General features: G+C 45.0%; 1 protein-coding gene across 1 annotated transcript in view; it reads right to left on the reverse strand.

Annotated features, from left to right (window-relative positions):
• Nucleotides 1–13,536, reverse strand: part of notch3 (notch receptor 3) — a 29,532-nt gene that overhangs the window by 8,236 nt on the left and 7,760 nt on the right. The window contains exons 3-20 of the mRNA XM_082149155.1: nucleotides 8,898–9,040; nucleotides 8,475–8,810; nucleotides 7,740–7,862; nucleotides 7,417–7,650; nucleotides 7,173–7,328; nucleotides 6,865–7,050; nucleotides 5,784–5,897; nucleotides 4,447–4,560; nucleotides 2,941–3,174; nucleotides 2,742–2,852; nucleotides 2,237–2,429; nucleotides 2,000–2,145; nucleotides 1,531–1,764; nucleotides 1,290–1,442; nucleotides 957–1,185; nucleotides 667–868; nucleotides 344–500; nucleotides 66–250 (exon numbers count right to left, since the gene is read on the reverse strand). Coding sequence (XP_082005281.1) covers nucleotides 66–250; nucleotides 344–500; nucleotides 667–868; nucleotides 957–1,185; nucleotides 1,290–1,442; nucleotides 1,531–1,764; nucleotides 2,000–2,145; nucleotides 2,237–2,429; nucleotides 2,742–2,852; nucleotides 2,941–3,174; nucleotides 4,447–4,560; nucleotides 5,784–5,897; nucleotides 6,865–7,050; nucleotides 7,173–7,328; nucleotides 7,417–7,650; nucleotides 7,740–7,862; nucleotides 8,475–8,810; nucleotides 8,898–9,040 — 3,250 coding nt within the window. The remainder of the gene's footprint in view (nucleotides 1–65; nucleotides 251–343; nucleotides 501–666; nucleotides 869–956; nucleotides 1,186–1,289; nucleotides 1,443–1,530; nucleotides 1,765–1,999; nucleotides 2,146–2,236; nucleotides 2,430–2,741; nucleotides 2,853–2,940; nucleotides 3,175–4,446; nucleotides 4,561–5,783; nucleotides 5,898–6,864; nucleotides 7,051–7,172; nucleotides 7,329–7,416; nucleotides 7,651–7,739; nucleotides 7,863–8,474; nucleotides 8,811–8,897; nucleotides 9,041–13,536) is intronic.

Raw genomic sequence — 13,536 nt, forward strand, 5'->3', positions numbered from 1 at the left:
ATTAGGCCTTGTACTAGTATGAATGATAGTATATGCTATTTTGTACCAGTGGTAAGATGACTTACATCACAGGTGTATCCTCCCATGTAGCTCCTGCAGGTGGCGCCATTGAGGCAAGGTTTGTCCTCACAGTGGTCAAACTGGGACTCACAGTAACTGCCTGTGTAGTCTGCGGGACATTTGCAGTAGTGTGCGTTTCCAGTATTGACACAGTGTCCACCATAGAGGCAAAGCTCATCTGTCTGGAGACCTGTGCAAGAGAGAGTGTGTGGACCGTTAACAAGGAGAAGATCATAGTGAAATTGAATCCATAAAAAAAAAAATCACATCTATTTCTATGTACCTCTCTGTCTGGCTGCAATTTCACAGGACACTCCTGGGATGTCACAATAACGACCTGACCAGGCACCCAAACAGTCACACGTGAAGGAGGCATCTTTCTGTCTGCAGCGACCACCATTCTTGCAAGGGTTAGAAGGCCTGCACCAATCAACTGGATACTAAAAGAGAGATAAAAAAAAAATCATTTTAATCTGTAATGTATTTTCATTGGTTCCATTCTATCCTTGATTTTATTTCTTTTATTATTTGTTTTATTCTAATATTTTTTATTGTATGTAATATAAAAAATTTGTAAGCATGTTGAGGTTATAGCATTACTAATACCTGGCAACGGGGGCCAGTGTAACCTTTCGGACATGAGCAGCGATATGACTCCAGGGCATCTTGACAAACTCCTCCATTAAGGCACGGTTGAGAGTTACACTCGTTCACCTCGTACTGGCAGTAATCTCCAGTGAATCCTGAGCGGCAAGTGCATTTGAAGCCGTTGATCCCATCAGTGCAGGTTCCTCCATTAAAACAGGAGCTAAAACAAAAGGGGAGATGATTTGTTTATAAGCTACTATTGGCTACAGCGTTTCTTTTATAAGCTATGAGCGTCTTCATGGTCTCACCTTTCAGTGCAGTCTGCTATGTTGGTCTCACAGAAAAGGCCTGTGAAACCTGGTTTGCAAGTACATGTGTAGCTGTTGACGTAGTCGGTGCAAGTCCCTCCGTTCTTGCAGGGACCGCTCTGACACTCATTCACCTCGGCAGCACAGCGTGCCCCGGTGAAGCCTGGCAGACAGCTGCAACGGTATGAATTCACTCCATCTGTACAGGATCCTCCATTCAGACAGGGGTCTGACAAAATTTGAGAACACCATTAGACCACACCAAAGAATGGGCAGACTGCTTTATTTGCAAGATCTGCAATAAAAACCTAGTTTATGTTCCATTTGACTCACTTGGTGAACAGTCATTGATATCAGTTTCACAGTTGGGACCAGAGTAGCCACCACGGCAGGAGCACACGTAGCCACCCAAAGTATTTGTACAGGTCCCGCGGTTCTTACATGGGTTAGAGGTGCATTCATTTATGTCATTGTTACACAACTGACCTGTGGTGTGAAGGACACTCAGAGTTAAGACATGCTTCAGGAAACTCAATTCTTATAGACTTGAATCAGAATGCGTTTAGAAACTTACCCTGCCACCCAGGTTGGCAGTTACACTGGTAGCCCAGGTAGTCGGGTGTGTTCACACAGGAAGCATGGTTGGCACAAGGGTTGGGAGAGCAAGGTGTAAGCAGTTCTGCACAGGTGGGACCACTATAAGGTGGCTCACAGAGACAGGTGAAACTGGCGACTCCATCCACACAGGTGCCTTGATTTAGACACGGGCTGGAGGCACACTCGTTGATGTTCACCTGACATAAGTTACCTGAGGATGGGAGTGAAAGACAGCTGTCAGAATGTAGCCATTGGCAAAAGCAGTTCAATTCTTAAGAACTGGAATTCCCTTATTAGCGAAACATTACACCCTTTTCAGCAGTAGAGTTTGAAAATAAAATATGAGAGGACAGTCTGTTCTTCCCGGTACAACAATGTGTAATAAAATCTCTTTTTGTTGTTATTATTGTAATACACATGCTGAGCTAATGTAACATATATCTCACCTCTAAAACCCTGCCGACACTTGCAGGTGAAACCATTGAGCTGGTCAAAACAGGTGCCTGCATTCTGGCAGGGGCTGGGTAAACAATCGTTTCGGTCTAGGTCACAGTTCTTACCCACCCATCCAGGCTCACAGTCACACCGATAGCTGCAGGAGCAATACAAACAAGAGTCACAGTCAAAACAAGTTCCCATTTATTTACTTCCTTTTGGTTTTAAAGTTTGTAATGGAGCTGTACCCATTAGGGTCATCCCTGCAGGTCCCGTGCAAACATGGGCTGCTGGCACACTCATCCACTTGTGAATAGCAGAATGGGTCGTGGAAACCTTCAGGGCACTGGCAGTGGAAGCCGTTCTCATCATCTACGCAGGTCCCTCCGTTGCGACAAGGGTTCGACTGGCACTCATCAATCTCGTCTTTACATTGAGATCCTGAAAGGGATGGAAGTTTATAATGAGGTTTCAGTAACACTTTATTTTATTGTGTCCTTGTTACATATTTTACATGTACTTACTATAGTAACATCAGTAAATTATACATAATTACAAGCAACTAACCCTAACCGTGTAGTGAGCTTGTTTATTAATATTACTCAGTACTTAACTGTATAATTACACAGCAACAAGGACAGCGTAGAATAAAGTTTAACCGAGGTTTCTCTTCTGTATCTCTCTTAATTTGCTAATTCAACAGCGTGTTTATAATGTATAAGAAAAGTGGGGGGAGATCTCTCCCTGTCTCACCGGTAAAGCCAGGTTTGCAGACACATTCATAGCGGTTTATGCCATCTTTGCAGATTCCGTAGTCACATGGGTTGCTAGCACAGTCGTCAAAGTTGATTTCACAGTTGGTACCTGTGTGGGAAGCCAAAACCCTCTTTAACATGAAACAGAAAACTGAATGTAGCTAATACAGTTGAATTAGTAATATATCATCCCTCACCTGAGGTGCCATGTTGACACTGGCAGATATACTTGTTGACTCGGTCCACACATTTGCCACCATTCTGGCAGGGGTTGCTGTGGCACTCGTTGAGCTGGTTCTCGCAGCGGTAGCCGGTGTAGCCAGGATCACAATTACAAGTGTAACTGGCAATGCCATCTATGCAAGTGCCATGGTGGCACGGGTCGGGCTTGCAGTTATCGATGTTGCTCTCACACAGCCTTCCCTCAAATCCTGAGGACAAAGAGGAGACGTGTAGGAGTGAATAAGCAGAGAAGGGTGATTTTTCTGTAAGCCCAACATCTCAAGGGCTGAGTGAGGTGGTGAGAACGAAGAAGTATCAGATTTATATGGTCACCAATGCTCTACAGGTTCCTGCATTTGTGGTTTGTGTCTGTCAAGAACAATTTCCCCTCTGCGGACCATTACTGCACAAGCTAGGTAAGACGAAATAGCATTGTCTTCGTTCATAGTATTTCCATATTCCTACTGTCCGCTCATAACCACTGTAGCTCACAAACTCTGCATGAATGATTCAATGCCCTTTATTTGTGTTTTTGTCTGGGGTGTAAATACTTCCTTGGTTTCCTTGTACTCTTTATCCTTCTTATCCAGCACCCCCTTGACTGCCCCTCTGCTTTTTTGGTCTGAAAATGTCTCTCCTCTTTCCCCAGACTCGATACGTTTTTTCTCTCTTTTCTGTCTGCTACCTCCGTTTCCTTCTTTCTCTCTCTCTTGTGAAAGGTTCTACAGTTTGGAGTCTCTGTTCCCGTGGTTTCCATGCCGACAGGCTGTCAAGGCAGCAGCCTTGTGAGGAGCAGGGCAGGGCTGGGCTGCGGTAGTGAGAGAGAAAGTGAGAGAGCCCTTCACAGGCCTCACAGACCTGCTTTTGTCCCCTCGAGTAGCAGGACAATACCCTGCGTCCCAGCTAACGGGACAGCTCAGCAGAGGGGAACTGGAGCACGGCGAATACCAAACAGCAGGCTGTTTCAGACAATACACAAACTCCATGTCTGTGCTTTCTAAAAGCCAAGAGACACATGCAGTATGTACTGTATCTTTAGCCCAAAACATTCACATACAAGCTCATGCGAATTTGATGGACAAACTAAAACCAGAAAACGGCCATTCCTACAGGCACAACTATGTGAAGTAAATTGCTGGGACCTTTGGTTGTGCCATACGTCACTGTGTGGGTATGCATTGTGGGTTACAGATGAACAGATGTCGGGGTGATGACCGAGCATAACCCTCAACGTCAGCAGCTGCTGGCCTTGGTGACCCTGTGACATTGGGGTCTGCAGGGCAGAGGAGGGGGATTTAAAGCTTTTCGTCAGTATGCCCAGCATACCCAGTATGAAGTAAAGCATTTGACCCTGAGACTACAAGCAGGTGTATGGATGAAGTCAGCGATGATGATTTTGACTTTGAACCCTGAAGGGATCCACAAAACTCTTGCACAGCAGGCACACACAATCATACACACATATTCATTTAGCAGCTTACCTTCAGCACAGCGGCATTCATACCCATTGGGCCGGTCAATGCACTTGGCTCCATTTTGGCAGGGAGTGCTGGCGCACTCATCAATGTCGATCTGACACATGGTGCCAGTAAACCCTGGGACAGGCAAACATAGAGGTTAGAGGTCAGTCTGAGGCAGCAGAGGTGAGTTCCACACACTGACCGGGTCATTAGGTTCAGCTTTGGGGGCAGTAGAGCTCGGTCTAGTTATAGATCTCTGCACCTTGGCTTATTCAAGCTTATTGAGTTTTCAATGGAGGTTCACTTAAAGTTTTGGACGAATATCTGTTTGAATTTATGATGTCCGGGGTTTGTATTATCAATAACATATGCACTGTGGCTTGAAACTCTTCAAGACCATTGATAACCATAATTTAAAACATTTGACTTAATACTGGAGCCTTAGAATATGTCCAGATTCTGCATTCTCTGAATCCATCCAACTGTCACAATCTGGAATGGACTGTGTTGAAATGTTTTTCTTATCAATCATATTCTTGAGTTGATCTGTGCATTATAGTCTTAGTATGTGAAAAAAATAAAATAAATCGAGAACTTTGTTGGAATATTAACTGTCTCTTTATAAAAAAAATTTGGAAGATATTAATCAAGTTTCCTTACATTTTTGCAGTGATTAAAATTTGTTATATGGAAAATATGCATTTGTGAGAGGGCAGTGGGATTTAAACAATGACTGATACCCCTTGTCTGGGAAAACGTTCTAGTAAGTACGAAAAAAATGGCTGGGGCCCCATGAGAAATGTTCATTTCTGCATCTTTAGAGGGTGTTGTGTTGATTAACAGTGTTATGATGGGATCTATGTTGATGCCTAGGGCAGAAGGTTAGAAGGGGGAGATGCTAGAATTGTTTTCTTCAAGGCCAGTGGCCCTCCCCCTTTCCTTGCACAAACGCTACCGGCTCAATAGCTAAATGGGGGGTGCGGGGTTGTCTGCCCCAGATGTAAATTGCGGACATGGAAAAGAATCTCATTAGCAGGGCTGCTGTTCCCCCCACCACCTCTATGTAGAGAGAGACGGGTGAGACTGCTGTCCCTTCTCTATGAACAAGTTGGGAAGAGGAGGAGGGGGGGGTGCTTGTGTAGAGGGGCCACAATGGTGTCTTTGTTTGGGCACGCAGTTGCATAGCGCTAAAGACTGCACTCTAATGAGTAATTACGCAAAACCTCTATCAGGCTAGGGGGCAAAGCTAGGTTTAACCTGATATTACATGAATTGAGATTGTATATTAAGTGACCACACAAGTGAATTTTGCATACATACTGTTGAGCTGGTGATGCTGGGAAAATGACGTTTCATACCTGGCTGACAGGTGCAGGTGAAGCCATTAACCATGTCTCGGCAGATGCCGTCGTTTACACAAGGGTTGCTCTCGCATTCATCAACGTCCACCTCGCAGTACTTCCCCTGATAGCCTGATAGAGAGAAATCAGAGTGAAACACAGTTCTAACCCTCAAGGCATTGAAGACAAATCTCGGACCGCAGTTTCTCACAACACAGGGGCCCATAGACACACTGAGATGTTCTGCTACACTGCACCCTACAGCAAGTTCATGTCTGTGAGGAAATGGAGAATTGGTTCGTCTATGCAAACTGAGGCCCCTGCTTTGACTAGAAGCACCACACCCTACTGTCCGCAGGATGCCCTGTGGTCATCTCTCCATTGAGAACACACATGTTCTATAATCAGCAGAGTGCCGTTCTTGTGTGTCGCCCCATTCAGGTGAAACAGAGTGTGGGCTGGGGCCAGAGCATTGACGGCGGCATGGAATCAGAAAGAATTGGCCCCTCCACGTGAGCCAGGGCCAAGTTGGCGATGATCAGGAGGGTGGGGAAGAAGAGGTGTCTGTGGAAATGAAAGGGGTACGAGCAGAAGTGGGGGGAGGGGATGAGAGTGCTGGGAAAAAGTTTGCTCTCTCTCTATGTGCGTAGGGCGAAGAACGGAGCACAGAGGGGCCCCATTGTTCCACTCCATTCCCACCACTCAAGATCTCATTATAATTCACTGCACACTCCTCCCCCTCTCTCCCAGATTGCCCAATACACCCCGCTCCCAGCGCCGATTTGTATGGTTCCCCAAAAAACCTAAAGATGCATGTAGTGCAGGATGCAAGTTTTTACTGAACGTGTGTGCTGAAGACACAAAGCCAAAACACTGATCTGTGGTTTCTGTGACTTACCCATGTGGACAGAGTTTTTCTATTTCAATAAAATTACCCCTCCCCAAATGACCACAACGTTATTACATAACAAACCCTCCTCTTCTGAACTTTGCATGTTTTCCAAAGTAGGTCTATATAGTCATATAGTCTGGAAGTCCACATTGATCTGAAGCAGATTTAACATCTCTGTGTAAGCTAAGGTCAAGTGTACTGACATACCAGGCATACAGATGCATGTGAACTCGCCGATGCGGTCGAGGCAGGTGGCGTCGTTTTGGCAGGGCATGGACAGACACTCATTGATATCAATCTCACAGCGAGGGCCGGTGTAGCCACGTCCACACTGGCACTGGAACGAACCCTCCGTGTTTACACACTTCCCAAAATGCTCGCAGGGGTTGGCACCTGGCACAAGAGAGAAACAGAGGAGTCAGTTAACATTTACTCTTTACTGAGAGAGACAAAGATGAGGGAGAGACAGAAAGAATCAACGAGAGAGGGAGCCATTCACAATGTTGTACATTTACCAATTGAACACTCATCCATGTCTTGGTTGCAGGCTCCACCAACAAAGCCAGCAGGGCAGGTGCAGATGGCGCGGCCGTTCAGAGGGTTAGTGTCACACACGGCCCCCTCATTACAGGGGTTACTGACACAAGCATCATCCAGATGACAGAGCAGACCTGTAGGGACAGCAGAATGTCACTAATTGGACTCTGAGGATAACGAACAAGACCTAAAAATAAGGCGGGATGATAAAGACAGTCATACCAGTTTTGCCCACCGGGCACTCGCAGAAAAAGGAGGCCACGCGGTCATGACATGTGGCGCCGTTGAAACAGACAGCTGTGGCACAGTCATCAATGTTCTCACTGCAGTCGTCCCCCGTCCAGCCATTGACGCATACACAGGTGTGCCCTCCAATGGTGTTGAAGCATGTACCGCCATTGTGACAAGCATTGGGCTGCATGAGACACTCGTTGACATCCTCAGCACAATACTGGCCTAAGGACAGAATGACAAATGCCAAGTTATTTTAAGTTATTTTAACTTAAAAATTAACAGTAAACATGGGAAAAAAAGTGTACATTTACCTGTCCACTCAGGCAGACACTGACAATTATATGTGTTGACACCATCTACACAGATCCCACCATTCATGCACTTGTGTCCAGGGCAGTCATCCACGTTCTCCTCGCAGTTGTGTCCCCTGAAGCCTGGGCGGAGAAATGAAATATGACACAGGAAGCAGGGGGGTAAATGTGGGAATAATAATGTCTGATCTTTTCCTCACTTCCCTAACACACCTAATAATTTTCACTTACTCCTGCTCCACAACCATTGATAAATTGATGAACAGAGTAAAGAGAGCAGTAAAAAGGTTCAGTGGGTGTTGAGTGTTTACATATTCTCTCGGTGGTTCCCACAGAGGCAAAGCCAGGACCTGACGGAGATCTGCTCTAGAGGGCCATACTCCCTGTCGTGTTTGCTTGTTTTATAATCTCTCACGGTTTCAATGACTTCCTCTCTGGTGAGAGACATTTCCTGCTTGCTCCCCAGAGGGGAGCAGAAAGGCAATAAAGTAAATTCCTGCCCAGCAGCCCACGCGCTTTCCCTCTTCCACGCTTTGACTGTTCTGCTCACTCTCTTTCTCTTCTGTATCTTTCTCTCACTCAGTCTGAGCTATTTATAGCAAGCATGAGGTATCACTGCCTGGAAAGTTCAGACGCTTCGGGAAACCCCGATTCCAAGGGTTGGGCATGAGTATGGGAACTTGATAAAGGGTGTGTGTCTACATGAATGCATGCATGCTTTCTGTCTGTTTGTACCTGGCAAGCAAGCACATTCGTAGGTGTGGTCACCGGTCTGATGGCAGGTGCCCCCGTTGAGACACTGTGAAGGGGCGCAGGGCTGGGTGGGAACCTCGCATGTGCGCCCGCTGTACCCAGCAAGGCAGTCGCAACGGAATGAGCCATGGGTGTTCATGCAGATTCCACCATTAAGGCATTTTCCGGGTTTGCGGCACTCATCAATGTCATTGCGACAGTTTTTTCCCTGATACCCAGGTGGGCACGAGCAGTTGTAGTGATTGTTCCAATTAGTACAACGGGCACCATTGGCACAGGGATTTGTGGCACATGCATCAATCAGGGAACAATCCTGACCTGCAGACACAAGAAGCGTCATTCACAAACAGCCCTATATTTCCCACAAACTGTACCATGATGACATGAAGACACCCTCAAGCTTACCTCTGAAACCTCGCTGGCACACACAAGTGTACTGTGGGATTCCATTAGCAACCTGGCTCTTGCAAGCTGCTCCGTTTAGACAAGGCGAGCGATGACATGGGTCCAGATGCTGACAGAGTAAACCAATATAACCAGGCCGGCATCTGTTGATAGGCAAAAATTTTGAAAATGAGCACCTGAGTGTAAAAGCATTTCAGTGGGACCTCAGAAACTTTATCAACAGGCCAGGTCCAGTATCTCTCCAAACTCATGCACAGAAAACATAAATAGTAAATATACTAAGCTTAGTATAAAACAAGGTTAGGGAGCAGGTGATAACACACACACACACACACACACACACACACACACACACACACACACACACACACACACACACACACACACACACACACACACACACACACACACACACACACACACAAAAAAAACACACACACACACACACACACACACACACACTGGTATTATTATTCTTGTATAAGGACTTTTGGTCCCCACAGTGTAGGGTTTACCAGGACCACAAACACACACACACACACACACACACACACACACACACACACACACACAGAGAGAGAGAAAAACACTAAATTTTATGCTGTCCCCCAGATGTTGCATATATGTCTGACTTGACTGTAACAGCAGAGCACAGTTTGCACATTCTTTGGTATTTCAATACAGAAAGCATGCTACTCTCCATGCCAGTTTGCATTCCAGGATTATTACTGATTTTCCAATTTCTTCGCTGCATTCAATAGTAAAACACGGCTGTCATTAGTAAAACACAGTGTTCACCCATGAGACCTTGCACTGTATTCCATGTGTTACCTCACAATGGCGACTGCTCAAAAGACAGGAGACAACAAAACATAGATGATATGTTGGTAAAGCCACTTTGTGGCAGTTGAATACAGTTCTTTCCGCTCTAATTCTATGCTTTTCAGTACAGGAAGGTTATCTTGATGGACAATTGAGTGGGACCTGAAACTGAACAGGTAAGATAAAATAAACAACTTTTTCCTAAAAAAGCCATCTCTATCATGGGCTCTGGGGCCTTTGGTAAGCTAGGCATGAGAAGCCAGTGTGTGTTGGGTAACCCTACACCCACACAGGGAGCCCCACCACAGGATGAACTCCCACATCAAAAAGACCGTTTGAAGCTGATGACAAGCACTGGGATGGTCTGTTCTCTCTGTGTCCCCCCTCAGGCCCTCTCTCTCTTTCCACTGTAAAACAACCCCTGGGCAGAGACAACAATGGCTTTTCCTCCTCTTTCTGTTATAGGATGACCACTTTTTACACTGAGCTATCTGTCCCTTTGTTGTTTTTCTTCTTTTTGTGGCTGGCGTCTCCTCCCCCACACAAATTTGAAGCAGTTTATTTCTGACCTTGGAGAGGGGCTTTAAAAAAGCGCTTGGCATATATGGGGGTGCTGTTTTAGACTTCTGCAGGACCACAGAGGGAGCCTGCTAGCCGTTCATGAACTATACTTTCCATTCAACCATTTCATCAAAATTAGAGAGAATTCAAACTCTGGTGAACTGTTTTTCTACCCAGCAAGACAATAGAGGATTACGCCACAGTGTTCTGCTGTTTGGAAGACACACCTACAGAAATGTTTCATATGGGAGTAATAAAATATTCTGGAACTGGAACCAAAAAACATACATAAGGGAGCCAAGATTACGTTGCCGGCATCAAGAATCCCAAGTCTTCTGATTAACGAGACTTACATCTGATACTGAAAAGGACCTGTTATGTTAAGGTTAAAATGCTTGATGGAGTAGAAGAAGAGGAAAATGTAAAACTCTCTTCACTTGCTATGTTCATTGGTGAAGTCTGCTTATTAATAACAGTACTGTTGACTTAACAACACAAGAGTGTATTTTCTGGCCATGGTTGGTTGTTTTTAATCATAAAGTCTGAGAATTTGAAGCAAAGAGGCCAAATGGACCAAACTTAGGGATGACATATCAAAAACAAAATGAATCATGCCTGTTATTAATATTTTTTCCCAATACAGCTGGCTACATGAAATGCTGTAAATTAAGACTGCGTGTCAGTGGGGAGTTTTTTCTCAACTCTAAATGCAAAACAAGAAGGAAACAGATCAGCAATAAGTAAGAAACAATTCTTCATGAATACCCAGGGCTACTCCTCCATCTCCTGAAGCCCCCAATGCGGCACACTGATTTTCCCTATGAACCCTTCACATGCTGGGAGGTCAAATGTCAGAGGTCAGCAGTCTGATTGTGATGATAATGTCAGGCAGTGTAGTGGGGGTAGGTTGGGGGTGTCTGGTAGGGAAAGAATGTTTTTTGGAGGGTGGGATGGGGGAAAGAGTCCGGTACGGAGAGTCATGTCCTGTCATATTTCCTGTAATCCCTCGTCTCCTGCTCTGAAAACACTCACACTCTTTCTGAATCCCAGATCCCTGTTGCTGTGGCAACCTCACAGACGACCGAGCAAGCCTGACACCCCACCAATCACCCCCTACCCTTCATCCCCTTGGCTATTTGTCATGGCTTGGCTGGGTTTATTTAGAGGCAAATTAACTATGTCTGGAATCTTTGGGGTAAAAAAAAAAATAAAAAAAAATATTGAAATGGGGAGTTGCGGCACAAAAAGAGTTTTGAGGAGAACCGCATCAAGGTTCAACTAGCATGCAGTCTGACACTCAAGCCCTTATAAAAATGCCCATTCTGCACGATAGGCCTTTGAAGAATGCAGACAGCCTACTTTACAACCCGTTGTTTGTCTGTCTTTGGCTCTAGGAAGCAGTTTACATCGAGTGCATGTGTACATGAGCAGTAAGGAATTTGTGATAAAGGCCAAACTGGATAGATTCTGTGGTACATCTAACTGAGCAATTTGTACATGTATATTTTGTAAAAAAATAAATAAAAAAAAATCAGCAAATGGTTAAACAAAAGAGAAAATTTTGGACCGATCACAATGGGCAGGATGACCGAGGAACTGCTTGTGGGATTTCAAAGAGTTACTGGACTATGAGGAATTGTGGATGTGTTGACAAGAGCTATTTCCAAACACAAAGAGAGGGAGCCTCTGGCCTTACAAAACATGATAACATGCATGTGTGTGTGAGTTTTGGAACGCATTCCCTCTATGTGTTTGTATCCGTGCTGGAGTTTCATACTTATTGTATTGTGAAAACCTTCGTGAAAGTGTGTGAGAATGTGTAGATATTGGTCAAGTAGCAGCAGGGGGAGGTTAGGATATTTGTCCTCACACGGTGTTCTGCAGCCAAAACACACATTCTTTTGTCTAGGCCTTGGCTGTGCCTATCATTCGTCCAAAAACATACAGCCAAGAGTCCTATCAGAGCTTTCAGAGTGAAAAAATAACTCATTGTAAAGGGCATTCAATCTGGCAGGAACTCCACTGTGACCGAGAATTTCCTAAAAAGAAGATTTTGGACAATTTTGAGTGTTGTACGGATGGAAATTGGTAGTTTTTGATTTAAGCTAGGTGTGGGATGTTACTCAGCATGACCATTGATTTAGAATGTACCAAGAGTAGACCCCTGGCCCCTAAGGAATAGAGTAGACATGGGTGAGATAGGAAGAGGGCAGAAACAGTAATCCTCCAATGTCACAACACCACTGATGGCTCACGCCAGCTGCAAATAGCACCAAACAACTGTTCACATCTGTCAGCACTGCTTTGGCTTTCCGCTTCTCTCTGCTTCTTTAAAGGATTACACCCAAAACAATGGCACTATTCGGTCTGTGAATCTCCAAACAGATGTGCACAAACACACACACACACACACACATGAACGCAGGCTGTTAGATCACATGCACAAGCATAGCAGCATCTTCCCTGATAATGCTGGAAGTTGGAAGGTTAATGAAGCAGTTGGACAGGTTAACAATTAAGCCATGACTCTTAACTGAGAGAAAGACTAGATAAAACAACTAAGTGCACTGATGCAGTCAAACACCACCACAAATACCTCACATGCACACTCAAACACGTTGTGTGACTTACAAACAATTTCCTCTCCTAGGATGCTGAGAAACCACAAGACATATCAGACTGAGAAAACAATGGAAAGGGCTTCATTCATGTATACATATAGTATAGGTGTACCTATGGACAATGTCAAAAGAATTACATGGGACCTAACAGCATTTTGTAACTTGAATGTGTACACAGGGGCTTTCTGGATGCTGCCGGAATGATTTATATCTGTCAAGCTCGGCATCTCTGCTCACTTTTGAAACTCAATGCCGTTTTTCCTGAACTCAGAGGTCATTGTTGCAGTGTCACCTGACACTATTCTCTTTAGCACAATACCATACAATCATCTAGCAGTCTAAGGTCATAGCACCTGTGGAAGAGAAGCAAAAACACACCATGTTTCTCTGAAAGTGCTTCATCTGGTCAGTCATGGTCCAGGAGGCACCAAGCATGAGAGTTCCCAACCGAATTTCAATCTACCGGGTACTTGAAGCCATCCTACCCACTCTGAGGTGAAAGACAATAACCATGCACTTCTCACGGCCAACTCTTTCCTTAGTAGGAAGTTCGTTGAGTGTAGGTCACCTGCTATTAATGTCACTGAAACTAAACCCGGTTTTGTTTGCTTTGAAAACTGATGAAGCAACTTTCA

The sequence above is a fragment of the Leuciscus leuciscus genome, assembly GCF_965113295.1.
Source record: "Leuciscus leuciscus genome assembly, chromosome: 1".
NCBI lineage: Eukaryota > Metazoa > Chordata > Actinopteri > Cypriniformes > Leuciscidae > Leuciscus > Leuciscus leuciscus.